Raw genomic sequence first — 23,242 nt, forward strand, 5'->3', positions numbered from 1 at the left:
GTTTTGGACCGCTGGACACTTCTGAAAGTGGGAACAATTCGAATCTAAAAGTTGGTAGCAGAAAGAAAACCACCAGAAAGGGGAAAAGTTGGTAGAGAAAGGACAGAGGTAACCGAAGAAACCAGAGGATAACGAACTATCTCGAAAAGCTCGTCAGAGAGAGAGAGAGCGGAAATTTTTGAAACGCTTCATCAAAGGTTTATTTTGTCAGCTGGGGTCTACTCTTCCTATATGCTACATCAAGCACCCATTTATATGTTGATCAAGAGTGTCTAGCCAGCAAGATCTTCCTGGAAGCGTTAGAAATTCGACCACCCTTATTTCAACTATACACTTAGCTTGCTTCAGTTCTTAATCTCTGAAACATAACACTACGCAGGGAACGCGTCAGAGATGGCGGGTCTTCCTCAACCTCCACCAAGTATAAAGGTGTCCAGAAACTAAGTTATGCGATCACCTGAAATCCCAACTAATAAAAGTTTAATTAATAAGACTTAGCTCTGTTGTTTCTAACATAAAAACCAATAATGATGTGTTTTCTCTTCTTTATATATCCTACATGCTTATAACTGATATTAACGGGTTTATGAGTTTGGATTTTCAAAACTAGGATGAGAATGAGAAAGCAAGCCTTCCATGAGTTTCAGAGATAAAAAGGAATAGTTTGTATTAAGATACAACCCCGCACAAATCATGGTAATATGGTCAACATTACATTTGGAAATGTGTTAGGATTTTTGCCAAATGTTAACTCAGCTTACTAAATCTTTTTTTTTTTTTTGGAAACAGGACGCATCTGTTGAAGACACAGATGCTAGACCACTGCCACAGAACTTAAAAGGATTTAGTAGGCAGAACCTACACTTTCAAGTTAAAGCTGTTTGAATTTCAACTTCTCTTCTAAACATCAGTCTTTTACCATAGCAAGAATCTTTGATGACAATGAACGTCAGCCCCTGACAAACTTTCCGGAACATGTACATGCCACCCATTGTCTATATGTGTACTCGGCTCACTCTATTTAGTTCTCCTTTTTTTAAATTGTCTATGGACAGAGAGGAACCATCGCGCCGGAGCTGTGAAAACTAAGGCTTATCATGGTGCGACCAGAGAAGCCCCTAAGACCAACAGTGGGATTGATGTTGTTGGGATGGTTGAATGAACTGCAGCTGCCACTCCACCTTTACCTGCTCACATGGAATTAATGCTGACATGATTCCTCTTCCTGAAGAGGTGTGCGCTGGGAACTCCATTGACTAACAATCCATTATGCAGGCCGGTTATTTCTCACCGCAACATCTGGATCCCATATCTACTTTCACTATAATACAGATGTTGGAAAAGAATACTATGAAAAGTAAGTCACTCTGAAACTAATATTACATATCCACCACATCATGTGCATCAAATATATTGGTCTATGAATTGCTCTTACATTTTCTGTCCTGTCACTTTTATCTTCCTGCAGGTTGGTTGGGGGTACCACAAACTAGACTGTCTCTTCATCTAAGCTTCTTCATGCACAGAAAATAGAACCTCTCATCGTTCTGAGCTCAACCTTATCACATCTGAACCTCAGGTCAACGTATAAAAATCTACCTAAAGATACTCTTTAAGTTGTCCATTCTAATTGTTGTTGTTCTATAATTGATTGCAGATAGTTGAGTTCCTCTGTACGCTAAAGTTACTGGAATTCAGACAGAGAAATGATGGCGTTATATTGGTTGCTCAAAATGTTCGAAGAAGCTCCAGCGAGAAGGCAGAGATATTCTGTAATCTGAGGACAAGCAAGTAACAGCTTAGCTCTGCCCGGAATTAACTTTCATAGAAAATAACAAAATTATACCATCCTGACTATCTTTCCATACTTCACAGGCCAGAAATCTAAAACAGATACGCACATAGCTACGAAATGTTGTCTCTGAGACCCCGCAAATGTTTGAGACAAACGACTGTTATTAGTTTATTTCACTATGTATCTCTACAGACTCAGGTTTGTATTGACAAGCTTTTTCATGAGAAGAACAATATGCATTTACAAAACATCTTCCTTATTGTTTTCATATCGTTAGAAACATTGAATACGTTCCTGCAATTTTTCTGTGATTTTTTCTTCATGGGTTTACATTCCCCTGTCCCTAGAAACATTCAAAAGTACACATAAAGATATTGGTTTAATGTTTGTGCGTTTGTGTGTTTTTGACTACGTCCCGCATATATTATAACTTAATTGTATGAGAAATCTATAGCATAAAATTTTACAGGAAAATATAACAAACCTACAAACACAATGTAATTTACCTATAAGTGGCTCGCTCACCCATGGGTCTTCTTCGTTAGGGCTGCCACAAGCCCTCATAAGCGTATTCCAAAAAACGGTCACAATAAATAGACAATAACACAAACTCTCAATTATGAGCTACTCGGCTGTTACCTCACCCACCCCTCTACAAACAACTAAGTGGGGGTTATTAAGTCTACAATAATATGTCATCCAAACAAGATCACTAAGAGATACGACCACTGCTATTATTTTATAAGAGAACTAGGTTTTGATCCGCTCTTTAAAAGCGCCGATAATTTTTTACTATTCTGATAAAATTCGATTGAGTTTATAACTTTTATTTTAAAATAATAATTTTAAAGTTGTTCTAATTGAATTTTAAAAAAATTGTTCTATTATACTATATGATTTTCTTATCCGACAGACCCGTGAATCGATAGATCCAGTGACCTGTGTATAATCCGGTTCAAATTTAGTAAAACGAATTTTAACTAAAAATTCTAGAAAACCAGTAAAAATTTAAAAATATGTACGATCCGATATCATTATTATGTAAAAAATATATAATAAATAAAAAAATTCAAAAAAAATTATTTATATATTCATATTCGATCGTTAAATAACACTATGCACGAAAAAGTATATTTAAATTTAATGGAGTGTATAGTTTGCATAAAAATTAGAATTATTATAATTCACAAAATATGGAAAGTATTAATTACCATAAATATAGGGAATATTCATATTATTAATTTAAATAAATAATATTTATATTAAAATTAAATAATTTCAAAATCAAAGGCATAATCCTAATAGGAATTATGCTTTACTAGTATAAATGACTAAGTTCATCGACTTTATTTGAATATAATTCAAAATCAAGCAACTACTATGAACTAGGTACATAAAACTTAATGTGAGATTTATATCTCCTACTAATACAATTAATGTGAGATTATACATTAAAAATATAATTCAACATCAACCAACTACTATGAACTAGGTACATAAAACTTAATGTGAGATTTATATCTTCTACGAATAAAAAAATTACATCGCTCTTTAACGATAAAAATAATACTAAATTGTCTATGTCATTTTTTCCAAAATTTTAATTTCATTATGTCATACATGTGAACTTTCCCATAAACAAAAACAAACACATGCATTTACATGTTTTTTTTTTTGGAACATCAATTTTACTTTATGTTTTAAGTTCAACTATATTTACTTTGGTGCAGTTATCAACTATTTATTCTATTTTTATTGAATCGATCAATGAAACCACTTATACGATTCATTTTTGACATAAACAACTTCAAAATAAAGTAATACACTACTATCTCTAACCATTATCAAATAAATAGATAAAAAAATTGAATTCATTAGAAAATTATTAGAGAATAAAACATATGAATCCGGCGCGTAGCGCCGGAATACCACTAGTTAGTATCAATAATTCAACATAAAAATAAACCAAGAGATGACAAAAAAACAAGTGCAACTTAACGACCTGACAATTTACGAAAAACAATATTGACATAAATACGCCTGCTTGCTAACATATACTCCATCCGTTTCATATTGTAGGTAGTTTTAGAAAAATGTTTTTGTTTCAAAATGTAAGTAGTTTCCGTAGTTTTAGGTAACTTTTACATTTATTGAATACAATATGACCAATCAAATTAAATAGACTCATTTTTTATTGGTTAAATTACATCTAACCTATTTATTATAAAATATTTTTTAAAAACATAATAATTTTTTTAACCTTCGCGTTTTTAGCCAAAACTATTTATATTATTAAACGGATGTAACGGAGGGAGTATTGTATACTTTTTTCTGTACTAGTCTTCAGTCTGATATATATATCTGACAATCATTTATTTGACTGGAGAAACTTCAAAATATTCGTCATAAACTCACGATCCTTACGTCGACGGTGTCTTGCTTGCCCGTTAGTGCAAACATGAACTATATTCGAGAATTATGTTTGAAGACACTATCCATAACCAGATTGCATAGTTAATTTTTAGCAAAATTTGAGTAGAACTTCCGTTTGTCCTTGAAATCCAAATGTCTTCTTGGCACGAATGTCAATCTATCTATAAATCTATGACCATATTATCAATATCAAATTCAGTAAAAAAAAACAAATTTAATATTTGGATTTAGAATTTAGTGATTATTTTTTAAGGTTAAGTTTATAAATTTCTATAAATAATTTTTCGACACTTATAAATAATTTATGAGGGTTAATTTTTTATATTTTATAATAAATTAAAAGTATTTATAAAAAATGATTAACATTTGAAAGTAAATTTGGAAAGTGATATTAAATTCAAGGTAAAGTTAAAATTTTTCCACCCCAAATTTTATCTCATGCACCATCTTTCTTTAAGTCATCTGCCATTATTAATCGGGACAAAGAAAAGACTATTCTGAATTTTGTAGTAGAAGTTTGAAACTCTTGGAGACTATTTCACTACAGGTGTTTAAAGACCATTACTCTTTTTCAATGTAAATATCACCATGTAGTGACAAGACTCAAGGTTACATACTGAATAATACTACTTCCGTTCTCGAAAGTAAGATGTTTTAGATTTTTTTCTTGTTCCACAAAAATAGATTTTCTATATTGTTAAGGTATTTTTTTATACTTTTAAGAAACATTAATTGAGAATATTTGATTTGATTAAATTTCATTGGTGGAAAGTTATTGGAAAGTGTATAACAAAGTAAAAAATAAATTAAATTGTAAACATTTATTAAATTCTTAATAAGCGTGCATAATCTAAAAAATCACAGAGGAGGAAGTATAAAACTAATCTAAATTTTTAAAACTCCTAAATTCTAGTAGATATGTACTTGGAAACTGTAAGAACATTCAGAAATAACAATAGATGAAGTTGTGAAGGAACAAAAAAGTTGTGAATGAAAGATTGAGTTTCTTAACAATCTAATCTATTAATTTAGAGTTACTTTAAAATTAAATTTCACACATACATGTGATTTGTAAAATTTCTACTGATACTAAAGTTTAACTCTAATCATTCATTAAAGCTAATTAGATAATATAAATTAAGACCAATTCCATTGCATTAACAATTTATGCACGTATTTTCCTCATGGTATGCATATTGTCTTGAATTTCATGGACATGTTAATACAAGATCGTATATAAATACCATTGTTTGTAGGCTGTGAAGAGTTTTAAATAAATAAATGGGTCCAATTTTTTTTTAAAAAAAATAAACACTATTTTTACGAGACAAACATCCCGAGCCTTATTTTCATCATATAGTTATATTTCTTTTTTGAAAATTCAAATTTTTAATTTTTTTTTTTACCATTTGATATAATTGAAATAAAGATTGAATTAGTAATAAAAGCTCACATATATAACGTTTCATTCATAAATCAAGTAATGTGCATGGGTCAAGCTGTAGTTCATATAATTTTTGTTTTGTTTATGTTTTAAAAAATACTCCTGAAAGTAACTATGCTCACAATTTAACCTATACAAAGTTTTTTATGCGAACATCTTCAATCCCAAAATATTAGATTTTCTATATATATACACATTCGTTTCATCAAAAATATATATATTAGATTTTCTACAATATAGAAATTCAAATCAAAACGATGTATTCTAATATACTGCAAATAAAATATAAAGAAGCGGATAATTTCCAAAATAAACAAAGTGAAATAAGATGGCAAAACGAGAAGATCCCACTACATATGGCTATCTATGTCTTATGTACATCAACTAGATTAAATTTTCGAATGTCATACGCATATATTTTTTTCCGTAGGTCGAGATAAGACTTTCGTTTTGTACGGCTGTATCCTTTGTTCCTCGAGTAAGATGACGCATGGGCCTAACGGGCCCATTAATAATAAATCATAATCAAGAATATAGAACTTCGACACCGAAATTCTTAACGGCGAGGCAAATCGGACAGACACGCACATCGCCGCCGCCGTCGCATCCTTTACAAAGAACCAAATGTCGACACGGCAATGCCATCACCGTCGCCGAATTCCGTCGGCAAATACTGCAACAGGGTCCGATCAATTCGATCCGCTCCGGATCCACGAAGACCGACTCAGCGTCCTCCGCTTCCTCCGTCTCGCCGCCGATCGCACTCTGTTTCTCCGCCGTAGCTTGGCTCGCTATGACTTTTTGAATATGAGCCTGTAAGGAAGAGACCTCGGCTTCCCGCGTCGCAGTTCTTAACTGCCACGTTCGCGCCTCTTCCGTAAGCTGAGCTGCACGCGCCTCTAGCTCAGCGTGACGGCGCGTGGCTTTCTCTAGCTCTGCTTCTTTTTCTCTCACCCTCCGTCCCGCTAACTCCTCCGCTGCGTATAATAGCTCTACATAACGCCTTTCTCCGTACAACGCTAACTTACGCCGAAGCTCCTCACCCTAAAAAATAAAATAAAACTCAACCAAAAAAAAAAAAAACGAAACCACAGTTTAGATCTAGTTAGATAAAACAAAACACCTGAGTTTGAATGAAACTGTCAAGTTCATCTCTTTGACGTTTTGATTCTCCGGCGAGATCTCCCGGAAGCATAGAAGAAGGCGAGAGCAGCTGTTCTTGATTCTGTGACTGCTCATGAGTTAAACGAAGACCAGTGGAAACCACGTTAAGCGTTTTCCGGTTATGATTCTGCAACAACTCCCTCATATCGATAACTTGCGGCGGTCTAGGCGGTGGAGGGTTCATAGGAGTAGCCACGGATGAGAACTGAAGAAAACCCACCGACGAAACGTCTCTCGATCGCTTTCTTGAATCAACTACCCCTGTTTTTTTTTTTTTTTCTCGAGAACGATTAATTGCACCGTAAGAAGAAGAAGAGAGAAACCGATATGGGAATAGAGACAGACCAGCTTTGATCAAAGTGAAATGAGTGTCCTGAGGCTGCAACGAGCAATTATTATCTTCTTGTCCGTTACTGCTCAATAAATTTTTTTATAAGAAATCAAAACATCACATACACAAAAACATGCATACATTTAAAACATTTCATATTAATATTAGATGAATATTTTTACTTGTTGACGAAGAGGAATCTTGAAGGATGGTGAGTCCGAACTGCCATTGATTATCAATGGTGTATTTATGCATTCACTATCAGAGAATAAGGGCATGCGTGTGTTGGAAATGAATGATGATGATGATGATGATGAAAATCTTGATTTGCTTGGGGATTTTAAGAGCTAATTACGGAGAGGATTAATTAATTAATTAATTATCGAGTAAAGGAGAAAGAATGGGAGAAATAAATGGGGAAGATGAGATTTAAGAGGGGAAGGGACGAAAGGGTACAGACAGACTTGTGGGACTTTTAAGGCTGTCCACATTGTATGCAACTATGCATGATTGTCACTAATGTTACCTTTGTTTGAATCTTCCTCTATATATTTCTTAAAGTTCTGATACTTGTTTTCTCCCCACAAATTAGTATTATTCAGAAGACTTTTGTTCTGATTAATTTTATCAAAAAAAATTATCATTTATAAATAAAAAAAATCATTTTCGCAAAATCACAAACATTTTCGTATAATGTTTATTATAACTTATAAAATACTGTAGCATATGCGATGCGATGATTTTCTCATCCATATTTAGTTTGTTGCTTTAGTAGATAAATCTTATTACTTTTATACTTCTATACTTCATTATATGTATACGAATATCATATACAAATAGACTGATATACCACTGGTATTAACTACGTATGCTGATATGCATGGCCTTTGCATCGAGTACGTAAGACCATGATTAACCCGGAGTTCTTAGAGTAGGTTTCTTATCGGAAATTAAGAAACTGTTTTTTAACTTTTAACTAAAAAGGTTAAGAACCAGTTTTTAAAGTCGTTATTTAAGAATCGGTTCTTAGTTTTTTAGTTAAAAATTAAGAAACAGTTTCTTAACTTCCGCTAAGAACTCCATCCTAATAATTCTGGGTTAATCATAACGAGCCTTGTCTACGAAGCTCCACTCCCTCGTCTTGCTTGCTTCTGGCGAAGCTTCGCTTGCTATGCGACTATAATTAGTTGAAAGCGAACTAAGCTGGGACCCTTTTTTTTTCCCCTACAAACTGTTAACCTCAAAAAGATGTATCATAGTTCTTTAAATGCGATGATTTTCTCATCCATATTTAGTTTGTTGCTTTAGTAGATAAATCTTATTATTTTTATATTTCTATACTTCATTATATGTATATGTTCAACGAATATCATATACAAATAGACTGATATACCACTGGTATTAACTTCGTATGCTGATATGCATGGCCTATGCATCGAGTACGTAAGACCATAATTAACCCGGGTTCTTAGAGTAGGGTTTTTAGCGGAAGTTAAGAAACTGTTTCTTAACTTTTAACTAAAAAAACTAAGAACTGGTTTTTAAAGTCCTTATTTAAGAATCGTTTCTTAGTTTTTTTTAGTTATAAGTTAAAAAACAGTTTCTTAACTTCCGCTAAAAACCTCATCCTAATAACCCCGGATTAATCATGCTCTAACGAGCTTTGTCTACGAAGCTCCGCTCCCTCGTCTTGCTTGCTTCTGGCGAAGCTTCACTTGCTATGCGACTATAATTAGTTGAAAGCGAACTAAGCTGGGACCCTTTTTTTTTCCCCTACAAACTGTTAACCTCAAAAAGATGTATCATAGTTCTTTAAAGCCAATTTTTATTACTCTTTATAGTTGTTTTAAGGAGTATATCAATCGAGACATCTTTAAGTTCGTTAACAATGATACTAGTAATTAGCAAAATGATACTCAAGAAAAAAGTTCGTTAACAAAACAACTATATTTTAATGATATTTAGTACTAAAATATACAATTAAATACAGTAAAAGCATTTTATCTAAAAATTTACAGTACTACAATATAGATCTAAAAGAACAATTAAAATCATCAAAAGCATTTATCGACCAAGAACATTACAGAAAAGACTTACCTATGAGGGAAGAGAAGTATCTAATACTAGTACTGTTTTTTTTTTTACTGTATCAACAAAAGAAAAGAGAAACCTAACAATACACCTAAGACCATGATTAATCTCAGCCTCGGATTCTTAGCTTCGATTATCTAAGACCACGATTTTATATAAAAAAAACTAAGAACCGTCTCTTAAATAAGAGATATAAGAACATGTTTATTGCATGTTTCTTAGGTTGGGTCTCTTAGCGTAATATAAGATACGGTCTCTTACCTTTTAACTAAAAAAGCTAAGAGACGTCTCTTATATCTCTTATTTAAGAGACGTCTCTTAGTTTTTTTTAAGTTAAAAGCTAAGAGACCGTATCATATATTACGCTAAGAGACCCAATCTAAGAGACCTACAATAAACATGCTATAAGAGTCGTCTTTTAACCGAAAAATGTTTAAAAAATTGTCAAATCATGAGTTAAGAACTCCGGCTAAAAGACCGAGGTTAATCATGCCCTAAGATAGTTAATTGACGAGTTTGGCTAAAGAAACACAAGGTCTGGACTTGTCTTACAATAAAGTGGGTCGTTATTTTTCCCAAAGTTAGTCCTGACAAGTTCAAAAAATTAATTAAAACTTTGGGCACCAGTGAAACATTTACTATCATTGCACTCTTTATTAATGTAAGTAGCCGTATAGTAATGGAGACAGAACACACTTGGTTGTTTTCCCTTTAGAGGAGGAGTCCACACCAACCAAAAATCGAGTAATGGACTAATGGTGATTGAAGACAGAACAAACTTTCTATTAATAAACGTTAGTTAACTTCTTATCCTCTTAACACATAGCTATGAAAGTTTTGCATGCTGCCCGTGAATTATCAGTAGCTATGTTCGTAATATCCCGTACTCCCTCTGTTTCAATTTAATTGTCGTTATAGAGTAAAGTTTTCGTTCAAAAAAAATATCGTTTTATAATTTCAATGCAAAATTGATTGACTTTATATCTCAATCTATTTTTCTATTGGTTCAAATGTGGTTAAGTGAATTGATAATGATATTTTTATTTTAGAAATATGTAAAATTAAATATTTTTTAATCTGTGTGTCCAACTCTAAAACGGTAATTAAAATGAAACGGAAAAAGTAGTATCTAAGAGTTCTACCCAACAATTTCATTTTCCGACGGTGTTGTTACTCTGGTACTGCAAGGAGATTAGTTTACTTGTGCTCCAAGTTCAAACCATTCTTATACGAAATGTTATTATTTAAATCAGAATTTCTAAAATCTGACTTCGGATATGTAGAAGATTATTAGGCTATGAGCTTAATCTCCCGAATTTCTATGGTAATTAAAAACAATTTATTTTTTCACATTTTTGTAATTAAGAAAGAGTAAGAGTCACTTGAAAGGTGCAGATATGCATAATGGCTAAATGCATAAAAATTGGACGTCATTTATTCCTCAAGTAAGGAATTCAAATTAACATTATCCCTCTGTCCACTTCACGTTTCCTCATTAATAATAGACGCTTCACGCTTTGGAGTTGCATATTATATCTACGGTAGCCTCTCTATTTTAGAGTTCGCAAAACTCTATATTTGAAGTTTCAAAGTGTTCTTCTCCAAAAATGTTATTCACTTTTGGAGAAAAACACTTTGAAATTTCAAATTTAACTTCAAAATTATTTATAATTTACACAATGGTCTTTATATTTTTCATAATTAATATAAATCCATAAAAATTTTATAAGTAACTAGAATATATATAAAAATATTACAGTAATATTAATAAAATATTATACTAAAATATAAAATCATAAATAGAAATACATAATTAAATATTAAACTACAAGCAAAATACCACATTATTCTATTAAATTATTCTTGTAATGCTCCATCTTCGGTTACACAAAATTTGGTTGGACAATATTTTAAAAGTTCCGAATACAATTTACTAGACTATTAGTGTTGTTGTAATATTTAAATTTGTATAATAATTATGTCTTCATGTATCTTTTTTTAAAAAAAAATTATTAATTTTTTTTTTTGTAATATTCTTGTAGTCTAATTCTAGTTTTAAATATTATAAATCATGTTTTTAAAAAATTATTTAATTTTATGTGTAAAATTTGAATTTATTAAAAAAAATTTGAAATATTTATGATATATAAAAGTTTTAAAGAATAAAACAATAAATGTGAGAATACTTGAAAATCATAAATGTGATGTGTAATTAATTATAAGGATCAAAATATAAATAAAAGATTAAACTTTAAATTTGAAGTTTTGAGTAGTGAAACTCCAAATATGAAGTTTCACTACTTAAAACTCTAAATTTGAAGTTTTGATGTTTTTCTTTGGAGAGCAAAAAACTCTATATTTAAAGTTATATAGTTTCTTTTGGGGATGCTCTAATTTGAAGTTTTAAGGAGTGAAACTCTATATTTGAAGTTTCACTACTCAAAACTTCAAATTTGAAGTTTCATATTTTTATTCGTATTTTGATCCCTACAATTACACATCACATTTATAATTCATAAATATTTTTTTGTTTATTATTTTAATCCTTATAAAAATTATATCTAATAAATATTTTAAGTTTTGTTTACAAAATTTAATTATTAACATAAAATTAAATAAAACTTTAAAAGAAGATTTAAAATATTTAAAACTAGATTTAGATAACAAAAATATACAAAATAAATTTAACCAAAAAAATAACATGAAGACATAACTATTAAACATATTTAAATATTACGACAACACTAATAGTCATGTAAGTTTGATCCGGAACCTTTAAAATTTTCAAATATTGTCCAATTTTTTTTGTATAATTGAAGATGGTTGTTGTTTTGTTGTTGATGATGTCTTTTCGTACAATTATTTCTTGTTCTTATATTCACCAGTATTAATATCATCGATAAAAGTTAGTCTTTTAGCAATATTTTATGTTTCTCTTTTACTTTCTTGTTCTGATCTAATGTATTTACAAGTATTAATATCTCCTGATTTCAACAATTTTTTATCTCTAATCTACAAATTAAAAATGAGGAGAGCTATTTTTACTTCAAAATGCACTAGTAGATCATATATGTATTACGAAAATCACTTTATTGAATAATATAATATTTTGCTTGAAATTTAACATTAATTAAATGATTTTATTTAAAATTTTATATTTTAATATAATATTTTATTAATTAATATTGTTGTAATATGTTTATATGTGTTAGTTATTTACAAAAGTTTTATGAATTCGAATTAGTTATGACAAATATAAAGATCATATTATAAAATACAAATAATTTTAAAGTTATATTTGAAGTTTTGCTTTTGGAAAAGATCATTTTTAAACTTCAAATATAGAATTTTGAAAACTTCAAAATAGAATTTTTTTCGAATTGCTCTGAGTCTTATTCGAAACAATGAATATAAATACAAATATATAGGTAGGTGATTTGTAGGCATCATTACAACTTATGACATATTCATTCGGGCAATTAAGAACTGTATATATAAAAGTAAAAGTAAGATTATCAAATGTTAGGAGGAATATGTAGAATAAAATAAAGGCATCGTATATATAATACACAATAACACGTTAACCAAAACTGGTATCTAACAACAAACAAATTGGTTATTTAATTTCCTAACAAATGTTGGTCAGAGAGAATGGTGAGATTTATATAATAATAATTGTCAACAAGATCTTTTTAAATGTAGAAATGTGGTGGCAAGGTAAGCAACAAATTGATATGAGGGATGGCATCTTAAGCATTACATGATTTTGTTGGTCACAAGTCAATATTTGTCTATGATTAGTTTTGTTCCCTTTCAAATCAAGAGCAACATTATATTACATATTCTCACTTATATGTCTAGCCTATCAATTTATAGAATTTTATATCTATCAACAACCATTCCATTTTTTCGGAAAACATGAATAGTACATTAGTAATACACACCACACAATTCAAATATATGATATTTGTTTCATTTTATTAGTTGTTGTAAGTTGGTTTTTCAATTTTTTTTCTTCTTCTTGTCGAAAAGCTTGTGCTTAATTGAGTCATTTGCCTGATGGGCCATGTTACTAAACAGAGACGCAGTAATCAATTGCTCATCCCTCATTGTCCAACTCTTCGTCATTGTTGTTATCATCATCGTCCCATTTTTTTGAACAGTATGTGAATAATGTCTACAAAGTAATTACGGAAAACCCGGGATTAACTTTAAATTTAATCATTATAAATAAGAAAGTAGTCAACAAAATATTTTAAGCCATGTTCCCTTTTCGTTCCATAATGTTTGTTAGTACATTAACTAAAATTGAAAATGCAGCTCACCAAATGTATCAAAAATGTATCATTGGATATTTGTAAATGATATGAAATAGATCTGATAGTGTTACAAATATTATGTAGGGATAAAAATATGTAACTCGTATGAGAACTGTTTGGCTAATCACTTGCCAGTACATCTGTGCATGTTCATGTGAATTATTCAGTGCAGCATATGTACTTTATATTAGGCGACTCATTTAGCATCTTATGTTAGCTTCATTTTTAATCTTTGGACTAGTAGGGTATCGGATGCTACCGGAGCTTCTAATATGACTATATTAGATAATGTGGCTATGTTATTTGGTTCATAGAGTATTCGATTACTCGTAGATGATCAATGGTCGTAAAACCTAAAGATATCAATCTGTGTCTCAGTTAGAAGCCAAGGAGCCTAGGAGTAGGTTGATAAATTAATTCTACTATATTTTTCCTTTTGAATCCATAACCACCCATTCGTAAACTTTCTTCCCGTCTACTTTTTGTTATTCATTTCAGAAAAAGACATGGTTTTACGTACTTGTTAATACACTATCTTGTTTTTGGAGATATAAACTGTGAATCAAGAGTTGCAAGAAATCTCACCCACGGCAAAGAAATTAGCCAATGGAGAAGTCATTTAATACGAAATTATACAATAACGCATGCATATCCCTCCTAAACTCCAACGAGCGAGCCTATGATTGATTGATATATACACAACCAAACATACAGCTATCCTCAAGGTTTTTAATTTTTATACATCCAAATCTTTCCTACTAACATTCACACTTCCCCATATTAACTAATGATTTAAGAACCTTTAAAATTACAATATACTATGTATAGAGAAATTACAAATATAGGAAGAATAAGAGAAAGATGCTCACTCCAACCACACGTACGTACATGGTTCTATTTTTTCTCGACAACAATCAAATAGAGAGTTCTACTATACCTCGTAGACATCTTAATATAAATTCCAATCTCCATATTTTACGAGAGCAAAATCGATATACGTCTCATGAATTCACAATGTTGACATCATGGTTTCTTAACGTTTTCTTCCTCGTCTTAGCCTCTGTACCGTCCATATTATCGGCTCCAGCAACAAATTTAACGAAAGACTATTACCAAAAAACATGTCCCGATTTCAGTAAAATCGTTCGCGATACCGTTACAACAAAGCAAGCCCAACAGCCAACGACAGCTGCTGGAACGCTCCGTGTCTTCTTCCACGATTGCTTTTTAGAAGGATGCGATGCGTCCGTACTAGTCGCTACAAATTCTTTCAACAAAGCTGAACGCGACGATGAGCTCAACGAGTCGCTTCCAGGAGATGCGTTTGACATCGTGACGCGCATTAAGACCGCTCTTGAATTGTCCTGTCCTGGTGTGGTGTCATGCGCAGACATCCTGGCTCAGTCCACGCGTGACCTTATCACAATTGTTGGTGGACCTTTCTATGAAGTCAAATTAGGTCGTAAAGATGGGTTTGAGTCGAAAGCCCATAAAGTTCATGGGAACATACCAATAGCAAATCACACGGTACACGACATGATGTCGATATTCAAAAAGAATGGTTTCTCTCTAAAGGAAATGGTTGCACTTAGCGGCGGGCACACAGTGGGATTTGCTCACTGCATAGAATTCAGCAGCCGGTTATTTGGACCACGGGCTGATCCAGAGCTCGATTCGCGATACGCAGACCGTCTTAAAGATCTATGCAAGGATCACATGGTAAATAAGTCGATGGCGGCATTTCTTGACCCGATAACGCCAGGAAAATTCGATAATATGTACTTCAAGAACTTGAAAAGAGGTCTTGGACTGCTAGCTTCCGACCACGCCTTGTTCAAAGACAATGGCACGAGACCGTTTGTGGATTTATATGCGGATAACCAGACGGCTTTCTTCGAGGATTTTGCTCGTGCCATGGAAAAACTAGGGATGGTCGGCGTTAAAGGCGATAAAGATGGAGAAGTGAGACGCAAATGTGATCACTTTAACAAACTTGACGTATAATTAACATCAGCCGATGAATAAAAGTGAGTTTGGACTTTGTTTATAATGCATTTTTTTTGTAAGTAGTAAGTTAACTTAACAATTTCCAGAGTGTAATTTATATGTTTTATCCTCCTGAATTTTGAATTAATGTATGTTATATAAAAGTACTATTAGATACTTACGGAAGAGAATGACTTATTTCACCATATAACTTTCTAATACTCTCGAAAGGTGAAGCCTCTTCACATACACGAGAACAGAGTGATCGTCAACATCAAGTATTATTGGGCTTAGGCCTAGCTTCAACGAATAAAACCCAACCCGTTATAATTCGGGTCTAGTGATTAACTTTTTGTTTAGTCGGGTCAACTTGTGACCTTATATGGCTCTATTTTCGGCCTCGATTATTTTTCTAATTTTCTCAATTTCAAGAACTGTGATTTTTTTTGTTAAATGAATGATCTTTACTTTAATTTAATTTATATAATACTAGTGATTAGCCCACGAATTATTTTCGAGAATTTAACGCTTAATTTTCTAGTGATCATATTCTGATAACAGGCGTGAATTGAAAGCCTTAAACGACCAATATCATCTTTCTTCGAGTAACATCTCAGGGAGTCTCCAAGCAATGTTAGTTTGAGGTCATGATTAGTTCAATTTGCGATTTGGAGATTCAAAACCTTTACAAGGTGGAGAATTCAGATCAATACATCAGCTTTTTTTTTTTCGTTTGTAAAAAGAAAATGTTGACGCTTAATTTTCTAGTGATGGCGATCTGATAACATGCGTGAATTGAAAGCCTTAAACGACCAAGAGAAAGGTCAGAAGACTAGGATCACCATATCGATGCTAATTTCGTTTTGCTTACTTTTTAAAACACGTCGTGTTTTTTTTAATAGATATTGTACAGTTACCATTCGCGGGATGTGAGCCATTAGCTGTTTGAACAACTTAAACAACATGGTTCTTAAACGGTTTGAACTGAAAAAAAATGGAAAGCATGTTAACGAAAAATAATTCAGACAGTAGTAATACTTTTTAAGAAAATGAGTAGCATGACAGAAACCTCCTGCATGACCTCATGTGAAACAAATTAAAAGGAGAACAAACAACAAATAGCACACTTTTTTGAAGGAGAAAGAAAGAACGACAAATTGTTTTATTTAGGGCATTGAACATTCACGGTAAGGCCACACAAGGTAAGTGTCATGGTGACTGCCGCGGAAATGTCTGTAACGTTGAGGGGATTATTCTGATTCGCGGCACATAGACACGCTTCTACATCTGCGCTTTCAATATCGTTAACAACGCCGCAACTCTCTCTAAATTCTGACTCGCTTAGATTAATATTGTCACGCGGTTTCAGCACGACACCACATGCCTTAAGCAGAACATCGTTACTGGGACAAGCAGCGTTAGCCGTTGTGAAGAAAACAATGTTGAAGAGAAGTATAATGGCAATAGTTTTAGAGGCCATCTTTGAAGAGAGAAGAAAGAAGGGATAATAATTTGAGTGAGATTAATTAAGTGCAAATCTCCAAAATAGCACTTTTCTAAATTTATATCAATAAAATAGTACTCAAAAACTCAAAAACTAAAATGACCAAAATAGCACATTTCTATTATCTTTTGAAAATTTTAATTTTTTTATTTTTCAAAATTTGAAATCTTATCCCCAAAACCTCCTCATTTCTCAACTCTAAACCCTAAACCCTAACCCCTAAACTCTAAACCATAAACCCTAAACCCTAAACTCTAAACCCTAAACCCTAAACCCTAAAATTTAAACCCTAAACCCTAAACCCTAAACTCTAAACCCTAAACCCTAAACCCTAAATCCTAAACCCCACCCTTTAACTCTAAACCCTAAGTTTGTGACTTTTGATAAAACATTAAGTGCTATTTTTGTGACTTTTAACCTTGAGTGCTAGTTTGTGAACAAAAACTTGATTTAGTGTTATTTTTGTCTTTTTCTCGTTAATTAATCTGTTTGTTTTGTGAGATTTACGAGCTTTGAAAAGGGTGTATATATAGAGACTGCAAGGTTCGTACTTGGGGATATTTTATGTTGATTATTAGGGAATTACTTTAGATACAACTGGTCATGTACTAACGTATACTCCATGTTTTGTAACATTTCTTGATTTTTAAAGTAACTACCTTTCCCAACTCACCGTGTATATACCAAAAATGGATATGGATTCCAGCAAATCAAGATCATTGAAATGATATGCATATAATGATATCTACAAAATCCTCGTTATATAGTGGATGACTAATATGTTTTGTCATACGTTTCACATATTTTAATAATACCACACGAGACGACTGCTGAATAAGGCCACGATCGAGAATATTAGTATAACATTAATGTACTGTATATCTACTAATAACAGCAGTTCCAATTAATGTTGAAAGACGGTGTATTTTCACTTATGTAACTAGTGAAAACAAAAAGTTGTATCTTTTTAATCATGTAACTATTAAAACATTTAATGATGAAATGTTGTGTTTTTTCAAGCATATAACTATTAGAAATAGTTTAGGAAAGATGTTTATATGCTTTGTCATCTAAAAAATATTTTTTGAAATCTTAATTAATGTAAAAAGTCACGGTAAAGACATATTAGTTTTTTAAAAGTTATTAATATGTGTTATTAGTGTCTTTATATAATTAGACTGTTTTTTTTTTTTTTGGAAAAAGGGCATTCTATTTAAATTGCATAAAGAAAATAAAAAGAGTCTCAGCCTGCCAGCATTTTGTTTTAGGTCTTTAGACCCATATTACAAACCCATATATGATAAAACATAATTGAAACCCAACTGGTAAGTAAAAAACCCTAAGCTTGTGAAGGATAGAGGCCCAAAATGATGTTGGAGGAAAGCCCATAGTGTTGTTGGAGGAAGTCATCGACTTGAAGGATTCCAAACGGAGAAAACAGAGGAGGAGAGTCGTGGAGAGGAGTATCTGATCGCTGAGATTTTTGCTCTGATGGTTGCTTTAATGGAGGAGATGATTGCTTCAGGAGGTTTGAAGATCTGCCTATGCAACCTGTTGTTTCGTTCTGACCAAATCATGTACATCGAGCATTGCCAACAGAGGATGGAGAGATACCGCTGGTGGCGTGCTCTATGCGTCAGTTGAAGGTCGGCGATGGTTTGATCCCAGGAGGCTGACGGCGAGAACCTGCTTCTCCGTGCTATTGTCGACCAGATATGCCACGAATAGCTACATGTGAAAAAAAGATGGTCGCGACTTTCTGGTGCATTGTTACAGAGAAGACATGAGGGATCTGTAGCAAGTCCCCAGCTCAGCAAGCGGTCTCGGGTAGGACATCGATTTAGGAGCAGGAGCCAGGAGAGAAAACTGTGCTTAGGAATACCTTGTCTCAGCCAAACAATGCTAAACCAGGGGACCAACGGATTGTGATGCGTAAGCTCGGTATACACAATTCCAGTAGAGAAAGATGTATATGACTTGTTGTTGATTTCCCAATTATACCGATCTTCTTCCTGATTTAATGTGACAGCAGAGATGAAGCATTGCAGTAGTACTTGTGCATCTGATCGAGCCGGTGGGAGTATCCAATAACCATCAACGTAGAGGTCTGAGACGGTGGCGAGTCTTGGGATGCCTAATCTTGAGTGAGGCTGGAGTTGAAGAAAATCTGATATATTTCCATAAGGGGACCAATTATCGCTCCAAAAACGAGTATGTCTTCCATTTCCTAGCTTGACATGAATCCAATTGTAGACCAATGGCCTTAAGCGAAGAAAGCGCTTGACAAGCCAGGAATGATTATTTGATTCTTTGATTATCCAGAAATTGGAGCGATCGCCAGATAGAATTTCTTCAACAAACCAAGCTACCCATATTGAACCAGAGCTGAAGAACAATAGCCAGATGAGCCTGATAGAAGTGGCCTTGTTCCAGCTTACAAGATCCCTGATGCCTAACCCCCCTTCCTCCTTTGCGTGAACAATGGTGTCCCATGCTACACGAGCCGAGTGATGTCCCTCTAAAGTCCCTTTCCACAGGTAAGCGCCACACATGGAGTTGATTATTTTTATGCATGATTTGGGCAGTGTGAAAGTGCTACACCAAAAGTTTGTGATCCCTGCTAAAACTGTGTTGATAAGTAATAATCTTCCTGCAAAAGAAAGAGTTTTGGCTGACCAAGAGTTTAGTTTTCCTTTTATGCTTGATATCAGTGGCTCACAGTTAGACAATGATAATTTTTTTGGTGCAGAGAGGGACTCCAAGGTATCTGATTGGGAGGGTTCCATGAGACAGACCTGTTTCCTCAGCAATTTCCGTAACTTCTGTCTGCGGTAGCCCACAAGTGAAGAAGCAGGTTTTTGATAGACTTACTCCAAGACCCGAGTGCCTTTCGAATTCATTTAGTACTTCCAACACTCCTTTAACTGATTGTTTATCTCCTTTGGTGAATATTAGCAGATCATCAGCGAAACATAGGTGCGTTAGTTTACTATCCTCGCAGTTTTGATGGTATCCAAATCTTCCTTCTGTCGCTGCGTTGTTGAGGAGAGTAGATAAGCAGTTCATTGCAACTACAAACAAGTAAGGAGATAGGGGATCTCCTTGACGAAGACCCCTTTTTCTCTTGAAGTACCCTTGGACCGTTCCATTGTTTCCTACCGAGAAAGAGGCAGTACAAACGCAAGCTTCCAACCAGCGGATATACAGTGTAGGTATGCCCATGCTAGTCAGACATGTAAAGATGAAGTTCCAGCTTATTGTATCAAAAGCCTTTGCAATGTCGACTTTTATGGCCATCCGTTTAGCTCCTCTGTTCCGATGATAACCGTGGACAATTTCTGCAGCCAAAACCGTATTTTCAACAAGAAGGCGTCCCTGCACAAACGCTGTTTGATTTGGGAGGATGAGATCAGGCAAAAGAGGCTTGAGGCGATGAACCAGCAGCTTAGAGATAGCCTTATAGAGGGTGTTACAGCACGAGATAGGCCTGAAATCTCCTATTGCAGAAGCTCCTGGTCTTTTTGGGACAAGGGTTAGGATGGTGGAGTTTGCAGCTGAGGGGAGAAAAGCTGTTGAAAAAAAAGATTTGATTGCATTTACAGTTTCTGCCCTTAGAAGATTCCAAGCAGACTTGAAAAATCCCGAAGTAAGCCCATCTGGCCCTGGTGCTTTGTTTGCATTTAGTTTCATAATAACCATTTAAATTCAAAATATAATGAAAAGACACCATTTAAAAATATAATGGAAATACACCATTTAAAAAAAAAACTTTAAAAAATAATGATGTTTTTTATAATGATGTGTCTCTTCAAATTCAAAATATAATGGAAAGACACCATTTAAAAAAAAAAACTTAAAAAAATAGATCCTTCTAACAAGGTCATGCATAGTTGTGTCCCTTGCACAAACAATTGCATTGCTTCAGTAATTATATAAGTGACTAACTTCCCACATTTTACTTTTCATCAGAATTTCTAACGGCCGTAACCTTAATTTATTTTATTTATTTAAGTTTATGAGATTGTCGGCGAAGGTGGTGAGTTGCGGCGGTGGGGGTGGAAGGGGTTGCAGCAGGGCCGGCCCTGGGCCAAGCCCAATGAAACATTCGCCTTGGGCTCCAAAATTTTTGAAAATCTTTATATGTAAATAGGCCTCCAATTTGTAAAAAAAAATTTTTTAGACCCCCAAATTTTTGAAGTCTTTATTAAATGGTCTTGGGCCTCCAAACTTTCAGGACCGGCCCTGGGTTGCAGCGGCGGGGGTGGAAGGGGTTGCAGCGGTGGTGTGGCAGAGCAAGTTGGTGTGGCCGGGGCGAACAAGGAGATGCAGCGGGGGCAGAGCAAGGAGGTGCGATGTGGCGGAGCAAAGAGGTGCAGTGTGGCAGAGCAAGGAGGTGAGGCTGCTCTTAGCAAAAAAGGAGGTGAGACGATGCGGCGTGGCGGGGCAACGACTTTCCCGATAGTTGTGAAAAAACGGATCCTAAAATATTGAATTAAGCGATAAAAACAAATAGTAAGAAAATGGAAGAGAAGAGAAGATCAAAGTATAATAATCTAAAGAATATGAATCATAATTCTTCTTGTCGATGATCGATGATGGGATGTCACTTTCCACTGCCTTAAGCTTTTTAGGGCATGATTAACTCCGGTCACTTAGCCGGAGTTATTAACTCATGATTTGATATTTTTTTTTGTTTTTTTTACACTTTTCAACTAAGAGTCGGTTCTTATATATTTTATTTAAGAAACGGTTCTTAGCTTTTCTTAGTTAAAATCTAAAAAAAACTAAGAACCGTCGCTTAGCCGAAGCTAACAACCCCCTAACCCCGGTCTCTTAATGATGGTCAAAAAAGCTTTACCATCCACTGAATTAAGATCTCAATTCTTTTCATCTCAAATTTTATTAACTTTCTCTCAAATTTTTGTTTTCTGATTTTTCTCTTTCTTTAGACCATGTCTCCTACGCGAATCTTAAGGAGGGGACCCAAATGGTAAAAAAACGGTTCCACAAGTCGCTAAATAAGAGTCGACTTTAGAGGGTTTTTTCAACTGTTCGCGGATTCCACCGACACATGACGATTCACGATTGGTTCTTTTAAAAAAAAAAATTTTCAGACAAAAAAAATAAAAACAAAAAATAAGAAACCCATTAAAGGTTTGTGCGATATTCATGCCCTTATATCCAGGGCAACGAGAGTTGATATATACGTTGACAAAAAAAAAGAGTGGATATATACAGTTGGATTTATACAAAATATTCAGACGGAACCATGTGTCGTCCTCGGAATTTCCGATGAATACTTGACAATGTTTAACTTTTTCTTCTTTTTTTCAATGTTTTTAACCTTATTCCAAATAAACTTAATATTTGCCAAATTTCCATCAAAATTTGCGACCACTCACCGAGACGATCGTGGCCTCGTAACGTTCCGAAAAAGTACCGACGAGAATTTCCGAGAACATTCTGACCAAACACTTTCACGAGAAACTACCGACGAGAATTTTCAAAAACATTCTGACCAAACACTTTCATCGGAAATCTCTGGCAAGATGCCGAGAACAATTTCCTTTACTCGCTATAACGTCCCTAATCTGTCAATTATTTACCGTTGACCTCTCTTCTCAGAAGTAGTGGTCGGAGTTCGTGATGTTTCCTTGTAGCTGCAAGCGCTATTGAAATCAAAAGAGCCAGGTGTCCGGATTGGGAGAAAACCTAAAACGTGCTGGTAAAAGCTCATGGACTCCTCCACAGATCGACATAGAAGAGATACGTGGTTCAGAGACTTGAGATGAAGGGTTTCCCGTATTTTTTTTCCATTATTACCGACAAGCAAACCAAAACCAAGAATGATCAAAAAGCAAAACAGAACCGAACAGAAGAGTTTCCTTCTCTTGAAGATACGTTATGAACGACGACAACCTTTGAAAATTTAGCTCCTTATCCTTCTTCGACCATATCATCATCACGTTTTAATTTACCACTTGAGATTCATAGAATAATGCATCCATGATGCCATACCGTCATTCAACTTTGGACCTACAACTTCTCAAATAATTCTACCATATAAACACATGTCCTTGTGAATTTTCGATAAAACAACAATTCAAATAAAACATTGTTTGCTTTCTCATTTATCATCTCAAAAGTTTAATGTATCTATTTTCATAATACAAAA

The 23,242-nt window shown here is 33.7% G+C and overlaps 3 protein-coding genes and 2 long non-coding RNA genes across 14 annotated transcripts; 3 read left to right on the top strand and 2 right to left on the bottom strand.

Annotated features, from left to right (window-relative positions):
* Window positions 1–823: 823 nt before the first annotated feature.
* On the top strand, window positions 824–2,112 carry LOC125590029. Its single transcript, XR_007326254.1, has 2 exons — window positions 824–1,357; window positions 1,469–2,112. It is a non-coding gene; the product is annotated as an uncharacterized LOC125590029 (long non-coding RNA).
* Window positions 2,113–5,872: 3,760 nt separating this feature from the next.
* LOC111197908 (BOI-related E3 ubiquitin-protein ligase 1) lies at window positions 5,873–7,663 on the bottom strand. Of its 2 annotated transcripts, XM_022705897.2 has the most exons (4): window positions 7,350–7,663; window positions 7,182–7,249; window positions 6,796–7,097; window positions 5,873–6,716 (listed from the first exon to the last, which is right to left on the bottom strand). In XM_022705897.2, exons 1-4 carry the CDS (start codon window positions 7,394–7,396, stop codon window positions 6,198–6,200), a joined length of 936 nt encoding a protein of 311 aa, XP_022561618.1. In that variant the 5' UTR covers window positions 7,397–7,663; the 3' UTR covers window positions 5,873–6,197. The 2 variants fall into 2 exon arrangements, with proteins under 2 accessions (XP_022561618.1, XP_022561617.1); XM_022705896.2 differs by having other exon boundaries at window positions 6,796–7,249; window positions 7,350–7,659.
* Window positions 7,664–14,165: 6,502 nt separating this feature from the next.
* Window positions 14,166–16,235, top strand: LOC106444399 (peroxidase 41). The gene has a single exon (XM_013885874.3). The coding sequence runs from the start codon at window positions 14,439–14,441 to the stop codon at window positions 15,579–15,581; it is 1,143 nt and encodes a 380-aa protein (XP_013741328.3). The 5' UTR covers window positions 14,166–14,438; the 3' UTR covers window positions 15,582–16,235.
* A 490-nt stretch (window positions 16,236–16,725) lies between these two features.
* LOC111207884 lies at window positions 16,726–17,043 on the bottom strand. Its single transcript, XM_022706366.2, has one exon. It carries the CDS (start codon window positions 17,041–17,043, stop codon window positions 16,726–16,728), a length of 318 nt encoding a protein of 105 aa, XP_022562087.1.
* A 1,450-nt stretch (window positions 17,044–18,493) lies between these two features.
* LOC125590030 lies at window positions 18,494–23,205 on the top strand. 9 transcript variants are annotated; one of them, XR_007326259.1, is made up of 6 exons: window positions 18,494–19,008; window positions 19,100–19,278; window positions 19,390–19,604; window positions 19,817–19,921; window positions 20,026–20,713; window positions 21,302–23,205. It is a non-coding gene; the product is annotated as an uncharacterized LOC125590030 (long non-coding RNA). The 9 variants fall into 9 exon arrangements; XR_007326261.1 differs by lacking the exon at window positions 21,302–23,205 and adding an exon at window positions 21,080–21,267; XR_007326260.1 differs by lacking the exon at window positions 21,302–23,205 and having other exon boundaries at window positions 20,026–20,279; window positions 20,412–21,048.
* The last annotated feature ends 37 nt before the right edge of the window (window positions 23,206–23,242 follow it).

Source organism: Brassica napus, chromosome C7 (genome assembly GCF_020379485.1).
Source record: "Brassica napus cultivar Da-Ae chromosome C7, Da-Ae, whole genome shotgun sequence".
Lineage (NCBI taxonomy): Eukaryota > Viridiplantae > Streptophyta > Magnoliopsida > Brassicales > Brassicaceae > Brassica > Brassica napus.